This window comes from Aspergillus stella-maris, assembly GCF_047715825.1.
Source record: "Aspergillus stella-maris strain CBS 113639 unplaced genomic scaffold BDV14scaffold_11, whole genome shotgun sequence".
NCBI classification, from domain to species: Eukaryota; Fungi; Ascomycota; class Eurotiomycetes; order Eurotiales; family Aspergillaceae; genus Aspergillus; species Aspergillus stella-maris.
Genome location: NW_027396805.1, coordinates 522542 through 540322, shown reverse-complemented (window position 1 = coordinate 540322; position 17781 = coordinate 522542). Strand labels below are relative to the sequence as shown.

Genomic DNA, 17781 nt, shown 5'->3' with positions numbered 1-17781 from the left:
TCCGAGTTTCGCTTCGACAAATCACCCCTCCGCCCCTCTTGAGTCTCGACTCCTTACATCAGTCGCTCTCGAGGGAGCACACCGCCAGCACTGTGGTTTTCTACTTGAACCTCAAAACCCCAATTCGCTTGCATGCGTTACCGCAAACCAGTCCCTCGGTCGACTGCCTGAATCGCTTAATCAGTGCTCTTTGTATCATGACATAGCTGACTTCTGCCTCGTCTGCGTTCTGAACATATTAGTCCTGTATATTACCCAATTTCCAGCCGCTCGCCCATCATGGCCTTCAAAAACGGACTAAGTGAACGTCTCGATGAGCTTCGATTTCCCTCTCCGCGCTCGCCTCCTTCAGACTCAACCTTTCCCGGTTACTCTTCGCTGTCTCCGGGTCATTCAAACTTCGTCTCAGCATTCCCCCGGTCGTCAAGCGAAGTTCGTGCCAATCTTCAACGTCGATTTACCACAGATGCGAGCAAGCTTTCGTCATGGAGTTACATGAATAATGTCGGGGCCGCGCCCCCGATGCCGGATCCGCAAGATCTACTCTCGTCGGTAAGCTTGGTACCCCGGACTATATTCACACCTCAACCCGCACTGCCGGGTCACAATAATATGTGACTCCTATCTTGCCCATGCAGATGATTGATGAGGCTATTGACCTGAAACAAATTCCTATCTCAATACCCCACTCTACTGTTCTCTTCACTTGACCATTGTTGGCTATTGTCCCTCCTTGAGTGTTACTTCAACCGCCCCCCTCACTTCCATTCTCACTTCTATCATCAATTCCATTGTCTCCTTTCTCTCACTTCTCATTGCTCAATTCATGGATTGTGACTCATTTTTTAACAGTTTGAAAAGAAGCGCCAGCATCTTGAGTACATGCGAGAACAGAAACGCCGGTTTGAAGAGGACATGAAGCTCCTCGACCTGCAACACGAGCGCGAGCAACTCGAGATGAATCAGCTTGCAAAGGATCTTGCTCATGCAGGCATCTCTGGACCAGTCAGCGAACCTACGACCCCGCCAGAGTATCGTGAAAACGGCTTCCCTGGTGCTTTCTCTCGCCCTTCACGCTTCTCTACCTCCAGCGTCACCTCATCTCCAGGCTTTTTCAACGTTTTCGCAACTTCAGTCACCAGTCCCCCAAGTCAAATCAACCGTGATTCTACACAGACTCCAAGGAATCGTTTCGCTGTTCACTCCGTTCCTGGTTCTCGTAGAAACTCCGAGAAGGAGGACTTTGACAACGAGCCTACTTCCCCCTTCCGCCCCGGCCCATCGTAAGTATTTTCTTCCTACGGTCTATTGCTTTCTCCTCTCCTTTGCTTTCCCGTCGCTTCAATTACCTGATTACTCTTGAGAGCCTGAGTTCGCCGTCATCGCTTGTGTTACTGACTCCCATTCTCCTTAGAATTCACCGATACTCGATGCCTTCCGGCTTTACTTCTCAAGTTCGACCGAGTACTTCGGGGCTCAATAGCTCATCGGCTCGAGAGAGCTTCAACCCCGCTAGATACCTGCTCCACGGTGAGGAAGATCGTTCGATCTTGAAGGACGAGGACAGAATCCCAACACCGGATATTAAGAGTTATCTGAAATTGACTGAACCGGACGACAAGTTCCCCACTCTGTCTCGCAGGGACGGTTCCGACTTTGTAAGTTGATTGATGGCCTCATCTCGCAACACAAATTCTCGATTACTGACCCAGCTCTCAGCTCTCGGCCAACTCAGACGCTTTGGACTTGGCCAACTCAAAGACTCCTAACCCTGAGTCCTGGAATTCTCACAGCCGCCACCGCTCTTCTCACCAAAGCATGCCTCAAAACTCTCTCAATATGTTTCGTCTGGGTCGTATCGGCGCTTCTGCCGATGAACCTCACACTGTCACTTCAAACACGCCCAGACATGCCCCTAGACTCTCACTGGAGGCGAATGTGTTATACGCTGCTGAAGGACATCATGAAGCGAATGGCTCCACCTCATCAAACCGACCTGCTCCTTTGCAGTCGTCATACTCTACTAACGATCTGCCTACTGTGAAGGGCGATGCCTTTAATCCAGCCATTACTCCCCCGAAGACCCATGCGGAACAGTTCCACAAGCACAATGCTAGTCTAGGCCGCATTCCAGCTCATGCTACTACTCCGCGTCAGTCAAAGGGGTCGCCTGAGCATGAAGACGCTCAGCCGTCTCACTCAAGATCCCAGCCGACGATCTTGCAGCCCAACGCCGCACCCTTCGGACCCCAACTTGGCGCTGTCAATCCGGGTAACACAACGATGCCTCAGACATCTCTGGGCAATCTCCAACCTCCGTTTTACGGGTATGGTATGCCAGCGTACATGGGACCGTCAATGCCAGTCAACGGCCAGTACAACGCCTCACCTTCGTTCAACGGCTATCCTTCGTATGGCAACTATCGCCTTGGCGACAATCAGGTCAAACCTGCTGGATCCCGCCGCAATGCAGATGGCGACTCTGCCCTTGCTCGGTTTAACAACGCTCCTCTAGAGCAATATCGTGATCAGATATATGGTCTTTGCAAGGATCAGCACGGCTGTAGGTTCCTCCAGAGGAAGCTTGAGGAGCGCAACGCGGAGCACGTTCAAATGATTTTCGATGAGACGCACCTGCACGTTGTCGAACTTATGACTGGTATGTCTTGCAAATGTGAACGTTACTTTCAATAGCACTAATCATATTCCCACCACCAGATCCTTTTGGCAACTACCTGTGTCAGAAGCTACTCGAATACTCCAACGACGAGCAACGCACGGCACTAATCAACAGTGCCTCTAATCAGCTGGTGAAGATTGCACTGAACCAGCATGGCACTCGGGCCTTGCAGAAGATGATTGAGTTTATCTCTACTCCGGAGCAGACACAGACGGTCATCATGTCATTGAAGGACCATGTTGTGGAGCTGGTCCAAGATTTGAACGGAAACCATGTCATTCAAAAGTGCCTCAACCGCCTCTCTGCAGGAGACTCTCAATTCATCTATGACGCGGTTGGTGCCCACTGCGTTACTGTCGGTACCCATCGCCACGGCTGCTGTGTTCTTCAACGCTGCATTGACCATGCCTCTGGAGAACAGCGTGCCCAATTGATCGCACAGATCACCTCAAATGCGTTCTCGCTCGTCCAGGACCCATTTGGCAACTACGTTGTCCAGTACATCCTTGATCTCGCCGAAGCTCACTTTACAGAGCCTCTCTGCCAAGCGTTCCGCGGCAACATTCCGGCGCTTTCCAAACAGAAGTTCAGCTCCAATGTCATCGAAAAATGCTTACGCACAGCCGAGATGCCGATGCGGCGTTTGATGATTGACGAGATGCTGTCTGGAGTTGAACTGGAAAAGATGCTCCGAGACTCGTTTGCCAACTACGTCGTCCAAACCGCGATGGACTTCGCTGACCAGGAGACCCGCACCCGCATTGTCGAGTCTGTCCGCCCTATCCTGCCTTCGATTCGTCAGACTCCCCACGGTCGACGTATCGCTGGTAAGATGATGGCTTCCGAAAATTCGGGTCGAAGCAGTGCTGCGACTAGCGGCCAAGTGACTCCAAATGAGATGAACTCGACTCAGCTTCCAGGATTTCTACAGCCCCAGAAATCTATGTACCAACAGAACCCCTTTCCCGTTTCTGCCGGAGGTGCACAGTACGGAAATCAGAACTTTGTTCCGGCATCTGGTACTGGTTCCACATCCAACACGCCTTCTGGAGCTAGTGAGAACTCCTCTGGTATTTACAGTGCCTCCGTTCAATCGAACGGCATCTACGCCTCGTATTTCTGAACTGTACTCCTACTGATGATGACACGACCTGACGAATTTTACGGCTACCCTCGCACGCTGTCAATACATACTGGGGACCATGATACCACTGACGACCTCTATCTTTAATGCAATCTCGTTGCATTTTCTGGACCTTTTTCTTGACGGAAGAGATGCGATCTTTGGTGAAAGCATCTTCTTCATTCTGTCTTGTATTTCTTCAACGCTTGGATGCAGTTTCTGGTTGTCTACGACGACAACGCTTGAGATGTTTTGCTTTCTTGTTTTGTCTCTTATTCTGATCCAGCTTCCTCCTTGCGAGGAAAGCAAAATGGACATGCTGTTCCCCGCCCGAGACTTGGCCTTGCGATCCCTACTTGCAATCCAAGTACCCATTCTCTGAAGTTTTTTCCGCGCGTGGTTATATCATTCCAGATGCCATCCTTCACTTTTGACATAGGAGGAGAAGCGCTAGAATAGATGTATCTATATCGCCAGCCAGCGGTGCCTTTGTTTTCTTGCGATTTCGTTTGTTATGTATTCTCCCTTTTTCTCGTATCAATGTACCATCTAGCCTTCGCGGTAGAATATGGATTTACACTACACTAAATATTTCCTCTCCAAACAATATCCGGATAGTACGAACCTAGTAACTGATGGGCCCGGGTTCTGGCGCAACGTTGGTATCGTTATCGGCACGTGATCTGATAGATAACCAGGGTGTTTACTGGTTCCGCGCGTGGGCTCCGATCTTCTTAAGCCCTTCGAAGGCCTATATTTCCCTGCGACTGTCCTGCAACCTCCGTCACTTGTCTGCAGGCTATACGGCTAATGTGAGCTATACCCGATGCTGCCAGCCAAGGTTTCCAAGTCCTTAAGCCCGCAATGGCCTTGTCGGGAGCTTCAAGCGCGGCAGTTAGCAAGCCTACTAGCAGTGAGGATCCCAGCACCTTCGAAGCGACAACACCAGACAGGAGTCGATATGCTGACGTTTATCTTCAACTATATAGCCCGGACTACCTAGCCCGTCTACTGTCGTTGTTCATGGCATCTCCGCTACCTGCAAGTCGACCATTGTCACCAACGTCCTTGCATTGCTCGAAGTTCCGCACGCCATTGTTCGAAGCCCCGAGTGCATTACGGGTCGACATCTGTTGACGAAGATACTGTGGGCGGTATTGAACTCGCTTGGGCGCAAAGAGGAATGGGAGAAGTTTGGAAAAGGACGATGCGAACATGTCAGCTCCCTTGCGGTTCTGTTAGGCGAGTGCCTTTCTTCGAACCCTGGGAAACCGGTCGACAAATTCGTTCTGGTTTTGGATGGGATTGATAAACAGCGAGAGGCTCCGCCTACGCTGTTATCTGCACTCGCGAAGCTGGGGGAAGTGGTAAGTTAAATATTATTGTGGTTGCGAAACAAGGAACTAACTGTCTATGTCTGGCGCAGATTCCATCCCTCTCTGTTGTATTGATCCTCAATTCTACGCCTCGCCCGCTTTTCCTCCAGGCGACTGGAGTCCCGCATATAAACTTTCCGCCGTACACTCGCAAGGAAGCGATTACTATAATTTTGAACGCCGGTGCCCCGGCTGTGCTCGGCCTGCTTGCGCAATCATCTTCACAGCTATACCCTCACTTTGTCTCCGCCGTCTATGATTCGCTCGTCGGCCCAACTGCTAGTTCCGTACCAGTGTTCAAAAACATATGCGAGAAGCTTTGGCCTCAATTCGTTTCTCCGATTACTAACGGTGAAGCTCCGCCCGGGGGCAGCGGAGATTGGGATTTCTCTAGACTCCTCGTGAAGAACCGCTCCCTGTTCAGAAGACAGGGCGAAGCCGCTTTGGTCCACCATATCGTCACAGAGGATACTCCTCCACCGACTACGAATGGCACACTCGTCAAGCCATCGTTATTATCAGCTGTTTCAGCGCCTTCGCCTCTGCCAACCCTACCTTACTTCGCTACCCTCGTCCTAACCTCCGCCTATCTCGCCTCTCACACTCCCCAACGATTAGACACAATCTTCTTCTCCAAATTCTCCTCCTCATCCCTATCCGCAAGAAACAAACGCGCCCACCACAGACGACGCCTGAAGGTCCTTTCTCAAGCGCAAGCAGCCGAAGACCGAGAAGCAAGCCAAGCATCAGCCTCCCGCCGGAGAGGCCAAGGCAAGAGAACAAAAACACGCATCACCAAATCTATTCTCGAAAACGCCTTTGCTACAACCTCAGCAACAACTTCCGCTGCGGGCGGTGGACCCGGTATCACGGGCCCCTCAACAATCCTAACAGCCCGCCCCTTCCCCCTCGAACGACTAATCGCTATATACCACGCCATCGATCCCAACCCGCCAGCGAACCAGCTCCGACTCACTGCAATTGCAGACTCAATCTACTCTGAACTTGCGACGCTTCGTCGGCTCCGTCTCATCGTTCCTGCTGCAGGGCGTGCAAGTGGAAGTCGATTGGGCCTCGGTTCGGCGGGTGTTAATAGCGGCAATACGACGGCGGATGTGGGCGAGAAGTGGTGCGTAAATGTCTCGGGTGATTGGATTGGCGAAATGGCGAAGGAAATTGGCGTTGAGGTTGGAGAGTGGTTAGCTGGTGGGCTTGATTAGATGGCTGCCTACTCTATATATGGTTCTTACGGCCACGGCATCGGTTTCTGTTCTTTTTTTTTTATTCTCTTGCATTCGTTATGTATCAATAGCATATCTGGCGTCATAAGTATAGCTTCAACCATACAATAAGATCCACCTCCATTACCCCATACAAGTCAACTTGACATGTTTGGCTTGAATAAAAATACCAATACCAACACCAGCCTGACATAAACCGAGTGCTTCCTAGTCCAATTCAACCCCCTTTTCCCTTCCTTTTCTCTTACTGCCAGTACAGATAGATCACCAAGTCCACTCATCAACCGTCGCCTCCGAACAAACCAGCAAACTCGGCGTCTGCGACCCATGCGCCGATAACTCGCCCGACTCGAAACATATCGACCTTATCGGGTCTTTGTACTTATACCTTGATAATGGTGAATTGACGGACTCGCCTGTGCGCAGGGAGTAGAGTTTTACGGTGCAGTTTTGGTCGTCGGGGGATGCTGCGGGGAATCAGCATACCATTAAGCATTGAATAGGTGAACAATTTCTGAAGCAAGATGGGAAAGTGAGGGGGGATAAACGTACAAGAAGCAAGCACGCCCAACTCAGGACTAATATCGAAATCGGGGATGAGGTCTGGCGAGTGCGAAGAGAAATTCAGGTATGGGCGCGTAGAGGTGTGGTGTTTATTGTTTGGGTTCGGGTTGCGCTGGAGGTTGTTTGGTGGGTAGCGGATGTCGTACATCTGGAGCTGTAGATCCCATCGTTAGCAACTGTGCGAATGTCTTGATTGCGGGATTTCAGAGAAGACAATATGTTTGTGGAGAGAGGGAGCGATAGCATACCGAGTTGATCCCCGCGACAACAATCCTCCATTCGTCGGATTTGCGGATCTTCGTAACAGCGTGCGGATGCTGTAGTCTTGCTGCACTACCACCAGAGCGGATATCGTGGAGGAAGATGGTTGAGTCTTTCAGCCCCGCCGCGATTACATTGGACGAGAGCCAGTCGACGGCTGTAATAAGGGCATGCGAGGAATCTGTGCGGCGACGTTTGGGGTTGCCCAGCGTCTTGTCGGTGTCGTTGGGGAAAGGCTTTTTGGAGAGCGCCCAGTAGCTTCCGTAGCCTTCAAGGGTGTACAGGCCATCAGAGGTTCCGACTGCGAAGCGCGGCAACGCGCTGTCTATGGGGGACGATGCGGAGCACCAGAGGGAGGAGGTGGTGTGGATGCGAATTGGGTGGGAGACTGTAAGTCGTTAATAGCTACGGCGGAGTAAAGGGGGTGGTTGCGGTTGTGGTGGTTTGCATACAGAAGGGTGGCCAGCGATAGTCTCCGCCTTCGTCTGGGTCAGGCAGCATTCGTGGTGCGAGGAAGGAGTCGCCGTTTGGACCGCTGTCCATTGTTGCTCTGGTCTTGTTAGCTATTTGAGAGCGGACGGACAACTGGATAAAATCTATTCTCACAAGAGATATCCGGTGTGGCTCAGGGATAGTGATGATAGCTACACAGCTGCCATGTTAGTTTAAGGCGTAGGTTTGTAGACTTCAATGGACATACCCTATACGGTTCTTTGAAGAGCAGCCGCTCCATGGTTCGATCGTACGTCCATGTATCCTGATCACAATCAGGAAAGCAAACACTGGTGCAGAGCCGCTGTCAATGTCATGTCCTCGCAACAAGGCAAGGCTTGACTTACGACACTGACGACTCGCCACCGCGATGTCCGCCTGCCAACAGGTCAGCTTATTCTTCATGTCGGGGTAGTAATTTGAAGAAGCTTACTAGCAATCAGAATTCCAGACTTTGGGTTGCGCACAACATGTTTAATCGTATACTGGTCCGGCCACGGTTCGAATTGATGTAACTCTTTCCGCCGAAACTGGCTTGCATACGCCAGACCTCTCTGTCCATGTTCGACAGATCGAGGGTTTGGAATGGCTCCTACTTCCCTTTTGGCTTGTATCAAAGGGTGCTGCAAGCATGTTGCTCTCTTGATCTTTTCCTTTTCGTACTTTTGGACTAAACGAGCTTTGCGTTGCCGCTTCTAACCGATCTTTAGCAAGCAATGTAAATCCGCAAAGGTCAAGAATTCAGACCTCTTGGTCAGCGCGCTTTCGCTTGACAGCATCCTTGGAATATTGAGATCCTGGCGCAGACTTGTGGTTGGCCTGAATAGCAAAATACTTCTTTTTTTCAGGATCTATACGCGAGTCAGCTATGTCTCTAGCACACGGGCGAACCACAGCACCATAGTAGAATCCTGGAATATCTCGATTCATGACTATCAATAAGTAACTTCACCGCAGTTGAAGACTTGGCGAAGGTTAATATAACGCAAAAAATAGATGCAAGAACTGCTCCTAACGGTCAGCGATCATAGCCAGAGCCACTGGTAGGGTTCCGCACATACAAACGAGATGGACGAGTCCCGGCCCCTAGGCTACACAACATGTCTGCTCCTAGGGTGGCACAACTCGAGTACTAACGTCAGATGTTCCCTGATCCTGGGAAAGATGAATCCAGATGGACAGCAAAGACAAAGGCGAAGATTGTTTTTGAGTTGGGAAACTCTGCTCGTTTTCCCGTGACGTCGATTCGTGGTTATGTCAGCAATGATCTCTTCTCTTATTGGCCAGCTCTCTGAAGCTGCATCTCGTCGCTCCCGCTCAGAGCTGTCATGTCTGCAATCTTCACCTGCGATCACAGTCGATTCATTTGTTTGTTCTCTACTCAGGTATGGACCGGTCTTGAATATATAATTACTGCCATGTTACGTGTCTCCCTCTGGGGCTCATAGATTCTTTTTAAAGAGGAGCACCCAACACTACCTCGACCCAATCCGAATATATAGTTCGTACTCAGGAACGCTTGGACAATGATATTTCACGGGTCGGGGTCCGACAGGACCGATATCACCGCTTCAGAAATGGAATGGCAAACGGAAGCTTCGAGGGAGGCGTGGCTGCCATGCCTTCCTTCCTCATATTCTCACTTTGCCGCAGCACAAGCACTTTCCATGACGGCTTCTGAGTCTCGATCTCTCCGGGCTCCTTAATCAATCTATGTCGACTTGACCTTTCAGACTGGAGATATCCCCTTAGCTCTCACTACTCGCTCATGCGGAGCATATTTCCTAAGACAACATTGTTACCTGACAGCCGTCGGGGCCTCAACAGTTATGGTGAAAAACCCGTTCAGGCTATCCAAGCCTGCTGTTCCACAACCCGCCAATGTGGAATCCCCCGAGCCAAATTCCATTCTCATATCTCAAGAAAAAGCGTCAGCAATGACCTGCACCAGTCCCGATGATGATGGCGACGGCAATATTGACGACCTCATCGACGAGCTTGAATTCATGGACGGGACACATACAAATCGAGACGGTAAACGGAAGAGCATAGAATCGGCGAAACACAGCCATGCTGGGACAGAACCAGAATTTGAAACTGATCTTATTACTGGTCTTTCAACCGCCGATGCCCTGGCCCGCCGCAAGAGATACGGTCCGAATCAGTTGAAGGAAGAGAAGGAGAACTTATGTGCCAAGTTTCTGTCTTTCTTTGTTGGCCCAGTTCAATTCGTCATGGAGGTTAGTTTCAGATGACTGGTTATTCTCGGTCTCGTTCCTGTTGCACTAACCGGCCGTAGGGTGCCGCCATTCTGGCACTCGGCCTAAGAGACTGGGTTGACTTTGGGGTAATCTGCGCCCTCCTTCTTCTCAACGCTACAGTGGGGTTCGTCCAGGAATATCAAGCAGGGTCAATCGTGGAGGAACTGAAAAAGTCGTTAGCTCTCAAAGCAATCGTGATCCGTGATGGCCAGGAGGATGAGATCGATGCAACAGAGATTGTGCCCGGCGATGTTCTCAAGATTGAGGAGGTACGGTTATCTCATCTACGGTCCAGAGATTCGGAAGCTTACTTACGTACTAGGGCACGATTGTTTCTGCTGATGGCCGCGTCAAAACGAACCATTTACTACAGGTGGATCAGTCTTCCGTCACTGGCGAGTCCCTAGCCGTCAATAAGTGCAGAGATGAAGTTTGCTATGCCTCGTCGGTTGTTAAACGCGGCGAAGCGCTCCTCGTCGTTACGGCTACCGGTGACCATACATTTATGGGGAAAACCGCGGCATTGGTCAAAGCTGCTTCATCGAATGCTGGCCATTTCACCGAGGTGCTCAACGGTATCGGAGCCGTCCTTCTAGTATTGGTGGTTCTTACATTGGTTATTGTCTGGGTCTCGTCTTTTTACCGTTCCAATAAGACTATAATCATTCTCGAGTTCACCCTGGCCATCACCATGATTGGAGTACCGGTCGGCCTTCCTGCTGTTGTTACCACCACCATGGCAGTGGGTGCTGCATATCTGGCGAAACGGCAGGCTATCGTACAGAAACTTTCTGCAATCGAGTCTTTGGCAGGGGTAGAGATACTCTGCTCCGACAAAACCGGCACCCTTACGAAAAATAAACTGACACTTTCTGATCCCTATACGGTGACTGGGGTGGACCCCAACGACGTCATGCTTACTGCGTGCCTAGCTGCTTCGAGGAAGTTGAAAGGCATGGACGCTATTGATAGAGCATTCTTCAAAGCACTCCGCAATTATCCACGCGCCAAAGAAGCTCTCACTCAATATGTAGTCCGAGACTTTCGCCCGTTTGATCCAGTCTCCAAGAAAGTGACTGCGGTGGTGCTCTCTCCAGATGGTCAAGAGATTGTCTGCGTCAAGGGTGCGCCCTTGTGGGTACTGAAAACCGTCCAAGAAGACCAAGAAATCCCAGCGCACGTCGAAAAAGAATACTCTGACAAGACGAATGAGTTCGCCGAACGTGGCTTTCGCTCTCTAGGGGTCGCCCGAAAACCTGCAGACGGTCAGTGGGAAATTCTCGGGATAGTACCATGTTCAGATCCTCCACGAGATGACACCGCGGCGACTATTAACGAAGCAAAAACCCTGGGCTTGTCCATCAAAATGCTGACTGGGGACGCGGTAGGGATTGCCCGAGAAACTTCACGTGAGTTAGGGCTGGGTACCAACGTGTATAATGCGGAAGGGCTCGGACTCGGAGGCGGTGGTGACATGCCTGGCTCCGATGTTTACGACTTTGTGGAAGCGGCTGATGGGTTTGCAGAGGTATGGCCTCAACACAAGTACAATGCTGTGGACATTTTGCAACAACGCGGATACTTGGTGGCAATGACAGGAGACGGCGTTAATGATGCACCGTCACTCAAGAAAGCTGATACCGGAATCGCGGTGGAAGGTGCATCGGACGCTGCCCGGTCTGCTGCCGATATAGTGTTCCTTGCACCGGGCTTGTCGGCCATTATCGACGCTCTGAAAACTTCTCGTCAAATATTCCATCGCATGCATGCCTATGTGATCTACCGAATTGCGCTATCTCTACATCTTGAGATATTTCTCGGCTTGTGGATCGCTACGATGAATGAGAGTCTAAACTTGCAATTGGTGGTATTCATCGCCATCTTCGCGGACATTGCAACATTGGCGATAGCCTATGACAATGCACCGTACTCCAAAACGCCTGTGAAATGGAATCTTCCAAAGTTATGGGGTCTCTCTGTTATACTTGGGATAATTCTCGCCTTGGGAACGTGGATTGCTCTGACAACTATGATGAACGCAGGAGAGCATGCAGGGATCGTGCAGAACTACGGGAAACGCGATGAAGTGCTCTTCCTCGAAATTTCACTTACAGAGAATTGGTTAATCTTCATCACCCGAGCTGATGGTCCATTCTGGTCCTCATTGCCTTCCTGGCAGCTGGCGGCAGCCATTTTCGTTGTCGATCTTGTCGCAAGCTTCTTTTGCTACTTTGGATGGTTTGTCGGTGGGCAGACATCCATTATAGCTATCGTCAGGATATGGGTGTTCTCGTTCGGCGTATTCTGTGTTATGGGAGGAGTATACTTTTTGCTCGAGCGCTCGAAGACCTTTGATGATCTAATGCACGGCAAACTCCATAAAAAACCGCCGGTGTCTCAACGTGTGCTCGATGACTTCGGTAAACCCCTAACTCAGCAATCCATTAGCTTCCGTACAAGCTAACCAGTTCCAGTTGTTGCTTTGCAACGTATCTCGTTGCAGCACGAGCTTAAATCGAGAATATCGGACGGCCTTAAGTGCGACGACAAGGCCATTGAACGAGGATAAAAGCCACAAAGACAGCTCCCTGCAATCTTGATGGACACACCCTGCTGGCAATGTTAGATACAGGCAAATGATATGTATGACCTATTTGTATCGTTAGGTATCTCTTTCTTGCAGGCTTCTCCAGGGGCTTGATTACTGGGTACATGGCATAACGAAAGTCGACCTGAAGGGTTATTAAAACACAACTATACTCAATAAACACATTCCCACCTTTGCAATCCAAGAAAGCAGATAATATAAAAATTACTTTAATTACAACTAACCCACCGGAAACTCCGGCTTTCTCAAGGCCTCATAGCTTGATCCTAGATTACATCTGGTGGACATACATGTATGTTAGGTTGGGTGTAGGGTGTGATGCCTTTCAACCGCCAGCGATTTATACAACTCGGTGGCTGCGATGAAGAAGGCATGAAAGGATAAATGGATGGATCGATGGATGGATATGCATGAGCAGCAGGAGCAGCAGCAGTGACAAAGGTACAGGCGAAAACAAGATACATAGAAGAGGAAGGTCAAATGAGGACAAGACGAGGCTAAATATTGATAGGACAGAACTGAACATTAGGGAAAGGGATGGAGAAAGGGAGGGATGGATGGAGGCTATGTGCAAGATGATTGAGTGGTGGTCATTGCTTGGATAACGGATAGAAGGATAATGATGCATGACTAGGTGGGATTAAGGATAGTAGAGGTCATTACGCCTTCGTGAGGTGGTCGATTGCCTGTTATTGAGAATTAGCCAATGCTCTTTTGTCATATGTCTGTTCCAGAAGGTTTAGAGGAACATACCTTATCGATGTTATAGTCGAACTTTTCCAGAGCAGAAAGTGACGCTTCTCTGGGGAAACCCATGCCCGTGAGGCGTTGCAGGTTGGGGTCGTCCTGGGTATCATTCTGCAGGGCCCAACCCGGCTGCTTCGGGTCGTTCGCTGCGGGAGCAGTAGCAGGAGCAGGAGCACCATTAGCGGCCTCCTCGTCCGGCTTGGCGTTGTCTAGTGGGGCGAAGAGGGCTTCCCAGTCGTGGTCTTCGCTTTTTGCGCCGGGGTTCGCAGGGCCTGATGATGTGGGAGCATGAGCGTTCTGGTCGAAGCTGAAGAAGTCAGAGCTTGTGTTGCCCGACGTAGCGGTTCGTTGCTGCTGGGATGCCGCAGAGTCAAATGAGAAGTCGAAGTCCATGTTGTTGTGGCGGCCTTCGGGGCGTCCGAGGTCGGTGTCGTCGGAGTCCGAGTCGTCTGCTTCCTTTGCGGGGGCGAGGTTCATTCCTGAGAAGGCGGCTTCGAAGTCAGGGGCGTTGTTACCGGTTGGAGCCTGTGTAGGCGGCGACGTTGCGGGGCCATCCTTCTGAGCTTCGCCGGCGACGATGGGTGCTCCAGTCGTGCTCTCTACGGAGTGAGGAGCATCGGGGGCAACGGTAGGGTCAGCCCGGTTTGGGAGCAGGCCATTAAATTCAGGAGGCATGTTTCCAGGAGCCTGCTTTTCGGCATCCTCGTCATATTTCGGCGGGCTTGGTTGAGACTCAGCAGGGGGAGGAGGCTGGCTAGGGGTACTGGCAGCACCTGGCGACGGGAACGCAGCAAGTTGCGATGGCTCAATCTGATCTGACTTGGAGACCGAATGACCCGCAGGGAGAACAGGCGTGAAGTTGTCGTCAAAGCCCAAGTGCTCCCCACTATCATCACTGCTGTCATCATCATCGTCATCATCCATCTCACGGATAGGAGGGAATTCCGATTCAGCGCCTCCGTTTGTCTGGTCGGCGTTGGGTCCCTTCATCGCCGCAAAGGCCTCTTCGAAATCATTGTCCTTTTGTGACTTGGATCGCTGGTGAGCTGGGCCACCAAACAATTCGTCGAAGCTAGGGTCATTGGTCCCATTTGGTTTCTCCTCCTTTGGGGTTTCGAAACCACCGGGGATTGCTGGGAATTTGTCCTCGGTCTCCTCGAAAGGAGAGGCCGAGGCGGCTCGGTTCTCACCTTCGCCTGCCTTGGAAGGAGTTCCAATACTAGATGCGTCCTGAGCACCGAATCGGCTACCTGGAGGGGAGACCTTGGTCGAAGTAGTCTCGGAGACGGATCCGGTCAAGGGCAGGGCATTTGGCGTCATCTGTCTAGAGAGAGGAGGCGGTGGGGCTTCTGAACCGAATGCACCTGGTGGTGGTGGAGATACTGAAGGGGTCGGGACGCCAGAGCCAGCAGTTGCTGAGTCTGTCTGGGAGTCGGCACGGAATGATGTTGGAGGCGGCGGTGTCACAGCGGTTGCTGGTGCGGCTCCGAATGAAGGTCCAAAAAGGCTGTCAAAAGCACGCTGCTGGTCGTTCGACATCTGGGGAGATGTGGCGCTGTTGGGTTCAGTCGAGCCGGTCATGGTGCGCTTGAAGAAGGGGTTTGTGTTCTGGCTGGTCGTGGAGGCAGCGGGACTAGTCACAGCTGGAGGACTGTTGATGGGGGAGCCAACCCTCTCAGGTTCAGCCGGCTGCTCTTTGGACAAGTCGTCGATCTCTTCTTGAATCTTATCCCGTTCTCCCTCTACCGTTGCCAATTGCTTCTTGTTGATAGCAGCAAGTCCCTTCTGCTGCCGTGCTTCCGAGCGAGCTTTCTCCAACGCTGGTTTCAACTGGGCAACTGAGGCATTGGCTTCACGGATCTTCTCCTTGAGGCTTGCATTCTCCTGCTGGTCGGCCGCAAGAGCAGCAGATACCTGGTTGTACTGGTTCTGCAGGTCCTGTCTACTGCCTTCAATCAAAGCGTACTCTGACTGCAGCTTTGTCGTCTCGGCCTTGGAAGTCTTCAAGCGCGATTCCAAGTCTTTGAAGTGCTTAACCTCCTGCTCGTACATAGCCCTAGCCTGCGCTAGACGAGACTCAAAGTCGCGCTTCTGCTGAGAGTTCTGAGACAGTTCTTGCTCCGTAGCACTTCGCTTGGTTTGCACATTTTGCATCTCATTGGCCAGCGAACCAATTTGGTTGGACAGGTTGGCGAGCTCAGTTGTCTCCTGCGTGAGCTTATTGGATTCTTCAGGATCATTGTCGCCGAGCAGGTCATCAGACGGTTGAGGTGGAGATCGGCTCATTGACGGCACTGAGGCACCAGTTGCTTGGGGTTGCAGGCTTTGACCGAAACTTGATGATGGGATGAAGGGCTTGAACATCGTCGCGCTGCCGGGAGGAGAGGTCTGCGCCGTTGGAGAGCCCGGGGTTGCGAATGGTGAATTCGAATTACCTGTGGACTGTGGTACCTGAACAGCAGCTGGAGCAGGGGCGGGAGCAGGGGGTCCCGTCGCGAATGGATCAAGGCCAAAGAGATCATCCGCAGCAGTCGGAAGAGGAGCTGGCGGTTGTGGGGCTGCAACTGGAGCAGGGATCGGTGCTGCTTGTGCGGACGTTGGTCGGCGCATACTGGGCGGAATCAACGCAGGCGGCAAAGCTTGTGGTATGGGAGTCTTGTTTGTGTACTGTTGGCGAATCAGATACATGGCAACGGCAAATTCGTCCCGCGTCAATTGACCATCAGCATCGATATCAGCAAGATCCCAAATCTGCGCGAGAGTTTCCTCGGGAAGGTGTGCTTTCGTGAAGAAAGACACGGCCTGGTCACCACTAATCACCCCGGACTTTGTCGTGTCAACGGTATTGAAGTAGTTATCGAATTGCAACTTCTCCGCAGGCGAAACAAGCCACTCGCCGCCTGTAGTTTGTGCTGATAGAGGGGATCCAACTTGCGGTCTACTGAGTGGGCTCTGCGTGCGCTGTGGCCCTGTAAACTGCTTGGGAATCGCAGGTACAGGAGGAACATCGAGCCCGGGCCTCGGGCCACTGAATGAAGGGCGGCCGCCGCCTCGCCGAGCGGCAGCTTCGAACAGACCAGGCGGCAGAGCCTGAGGTAGGCCTCTCATGGCGCCGGATTTATACGACGTCAGTAGGTGCATAGCGATGATGAACTCTGTCGCGTCAAGTACTCCTCTTTGCTTCGTGTCGGCCAAGTTCCATATCCGGCCAAGAATCTCGTTCGGGAGTCTTGCGCGTTCGAATATTTGCTTCGCGGTTTCACCTGGTAAAATTTACTGGGTCAGAGAAAGCTGGCAATGGAGCTACTGAACGGTGATGTACTAACCATTAATACTTCCGCTCCGCGTGACGTCCGACTTCTCGAACAGGCCAACGAACTTGTTAACATCGTCCGGGTTCAGAGGAGGAACTCGAATAGGTCCACCGGCGGTCGGCTGCGGACTCCCTGCGCTTTCGCGCGGAGAAGGAATAGGGGCAGAAGTGTCAAACGGAAGTCCATCAAACTTGGGCAACGGGCCAGCTGCGACAGGTCAGCATGTGGTCAGAGACTGTGAAGGCCGGGTTATGGCCGACAAGGCAGCCTCCGATAGAGTTCAGAAGCACATACGTTGTAAAGCCAACTCATCTGTAGGCGAACGGCCAGCCTGAGCGTGTCCAATTAAGCGCATCACGACACCAAACCCAGAGGGGGTCAGGAGCCCCCTGTTCTCTCTGTCCGCAATCTGCCATATCTATCCACGACACATAATTAGCCCAAGCCCAACGCGTATAGAAGCTGAAGCTAATGCTAGAGCTGCATTTGGGACTCGACATACCAATCCGAGTGTTTCCGGAGCGAGCTTAGTCTTCTCGAAGAACGGGACGGCGATCTCGCCGGTGATGACGCCGAGGTTGGTCGTATCGGCAGCTTGGAAGAGTTGGTAGAAGATTCGCTTCTCCTCAGGAGTCAGGTTCAAGTTCGGTTGGCGCGCTGTTGACAGGCTCCGATTAGCATCCGCCTGTTCCTTAGGGTATACATTGTGCTGCTTGCAGCCTATCCAGGCAACGCCGGCTGGGGTGGACCGTCGTCTCCTGAGAGCTCGAGAGCTCCCCGCGATTGCACGGGCGCGGGCGATGGGAGCTTACCATTGTCAGCCATGATGATAGCTCATGAAGAGCGGGTTCCTCCTTGTTGTCCAGCGTTTTGGGGCGAGAAGTTGTGTACGGTTGGGCTGCCAATCGAAGAAGCCCCGGGCATAGATGGACGGACGGGACCACGGCGACAGCTGTCTCGGGGGGGCTCGGCAGGAATGGGGAATTCTAGGGTCGAAAGGGAGTGAGAGAAAATCTAGGGAACAACGAGGGACGAGAAGCCTAGGGTCTGCGAACGAGGACCGGAACTAGGATAGCGAAGAAGATTATAATTAGAAAGGCGTTCTTGGTTGGAG

At 51.8% G+C, this 17781-nt stretch overlaps 4 protein-coding genes across 4 annotated transcripts; 2 read left to right on the top strand and 2 right to left on the bottom strand.

Moving 5' to 3' along the window:
• Nucleotides 1-279: 279 nt before the first annotated feature.
• On the top strand, nt 280-6399 carry BDV14DRAFT_188116 (uncharacterized protein; the record flags this gene model as incomplete). Its single annotated transcript, XM_073771024.1, has 7 exons — nt 280-552; nt 853-1283; nt 1415-1658; nt 1720-2659; nt 2719-3793; nt 4807-5170; nt 5230-6399. 7 exons carry the CDS (start codon nt 280-282, stop codon nt 6397-6399), a joined length of 4497 nt encoding a protein of 1498 aa, XP_073630959.1.
• A 285-nt stretch (nt 6400-6684) lies between these two features.
• Nucleotides 6685-8667, bottom strand: BDV14DRAFT_188115 (uncharacterized protein; the record flags this gene model as incomplete). The annotated part of the gene is made up of 10 exons (XM_073771023.1): nt 6685-6887; nt 6973-7138; nt 7233-7633; nt 7698-7795; nt 7852-7889; nt 7946-8027; nt 8085-8115; nt 8171-8432; nt 8485-8588; nt 8637-8667. 10 exons carry the CDS (start codon nt 8665-8667, stop codon nt 6685-6687), a joined length of 1416 nt encoding a protein of 471 aa, XP_073630958.1.
• Nucleotides 8668-9067: 400 nt separating this feature from the next.
• Nucleotides 9068-12830, top strand: BDV14DRAFT_168846 (plasma-membrane proton-efflux P-type ATPase). Its single transcript, XM_073767930.1, has 4 exons — nt 9068-9977; nt 10037-10267; nt 10321-12418; nt 12473-12830. Exons 1-4 carry the CDS (start codon nt 9567-9569, stop codon nt 12565-12567), a joined length of 2835 nt encoding a protein of 944 aa, XP_073630957.1. The 5' UTR covers nt 9068-9566; the 3' UTR covers nt 12568-12830.
• On the bottom strand, nt 12819-17781 carry BDV14DRAFT_168845 (EF hand domain protein). Its single transcript, XM_073767929.1, has 6 exons — nt 17480-17781; nt 17170-17324; nt 16962-17085; nt 16680-16874; nt 13360-16616; nt 12819-13292 (listed from the first exon to the last, which is right to left on the bottom strand). The coding sequence occupies exons 1-6, from the start codon at nt 17490-17492 to the stop codon at nt 13266-13268; spliced, it is 3771 nt and encodes a 1256-aa protein (XP_073630956.1). The 5' UTR covers nt 17493-17781; the 3' UTR covers nt 12819-13265.

What these genes read in the sequence shown, in the direction of transcription:
- BDV14DRAFT_168846 (XM_073767930.1), top strand. Translation starts at nt 9,567, where the DNA reads ATGGTGAAAAACCCGTTCAGGCTATCCAAGCCTGCTGTTCCACAACCC. An exon ending in CAGTTCAATTCGTCATGGAG is followed by an intron (nt 9,978 to 10,036) that starts GTTAGTTTCAGA and finishes AACCGGCCGTAG; the next exon opens with GGTGCCGCCATTCTGGCACT. An exon ending in ACGTGTGCTCGATGACTTCG is followed by an intron (nt 12,419 to 12,472) that starts GTAAACCCCTAA and finishes AACCAGTTCCAG; the next exon opens with TTGTTGCTTTGCAACGTATC.
- BDV14DRAFT_168845 (XM_073767929.1), bottom strand. An exon ending in GCGGAGCGGAAGTATTAATG is followed by an intron (nt 16,617 to 16,679) that starts GTTAGTACATCA and finishes AAATTTTACCAG; the next exon opens with GTGAAACCGCGAAGCAAATA. An exon ending in TCGACTATAACATCGATAAG is followed by an intron (nt 13,293 to 13,359) that starts GTATGTTCCTCT and finishes TCTCAATAACAG; the next exon opens with GCAATCGACCACCTCACGAA.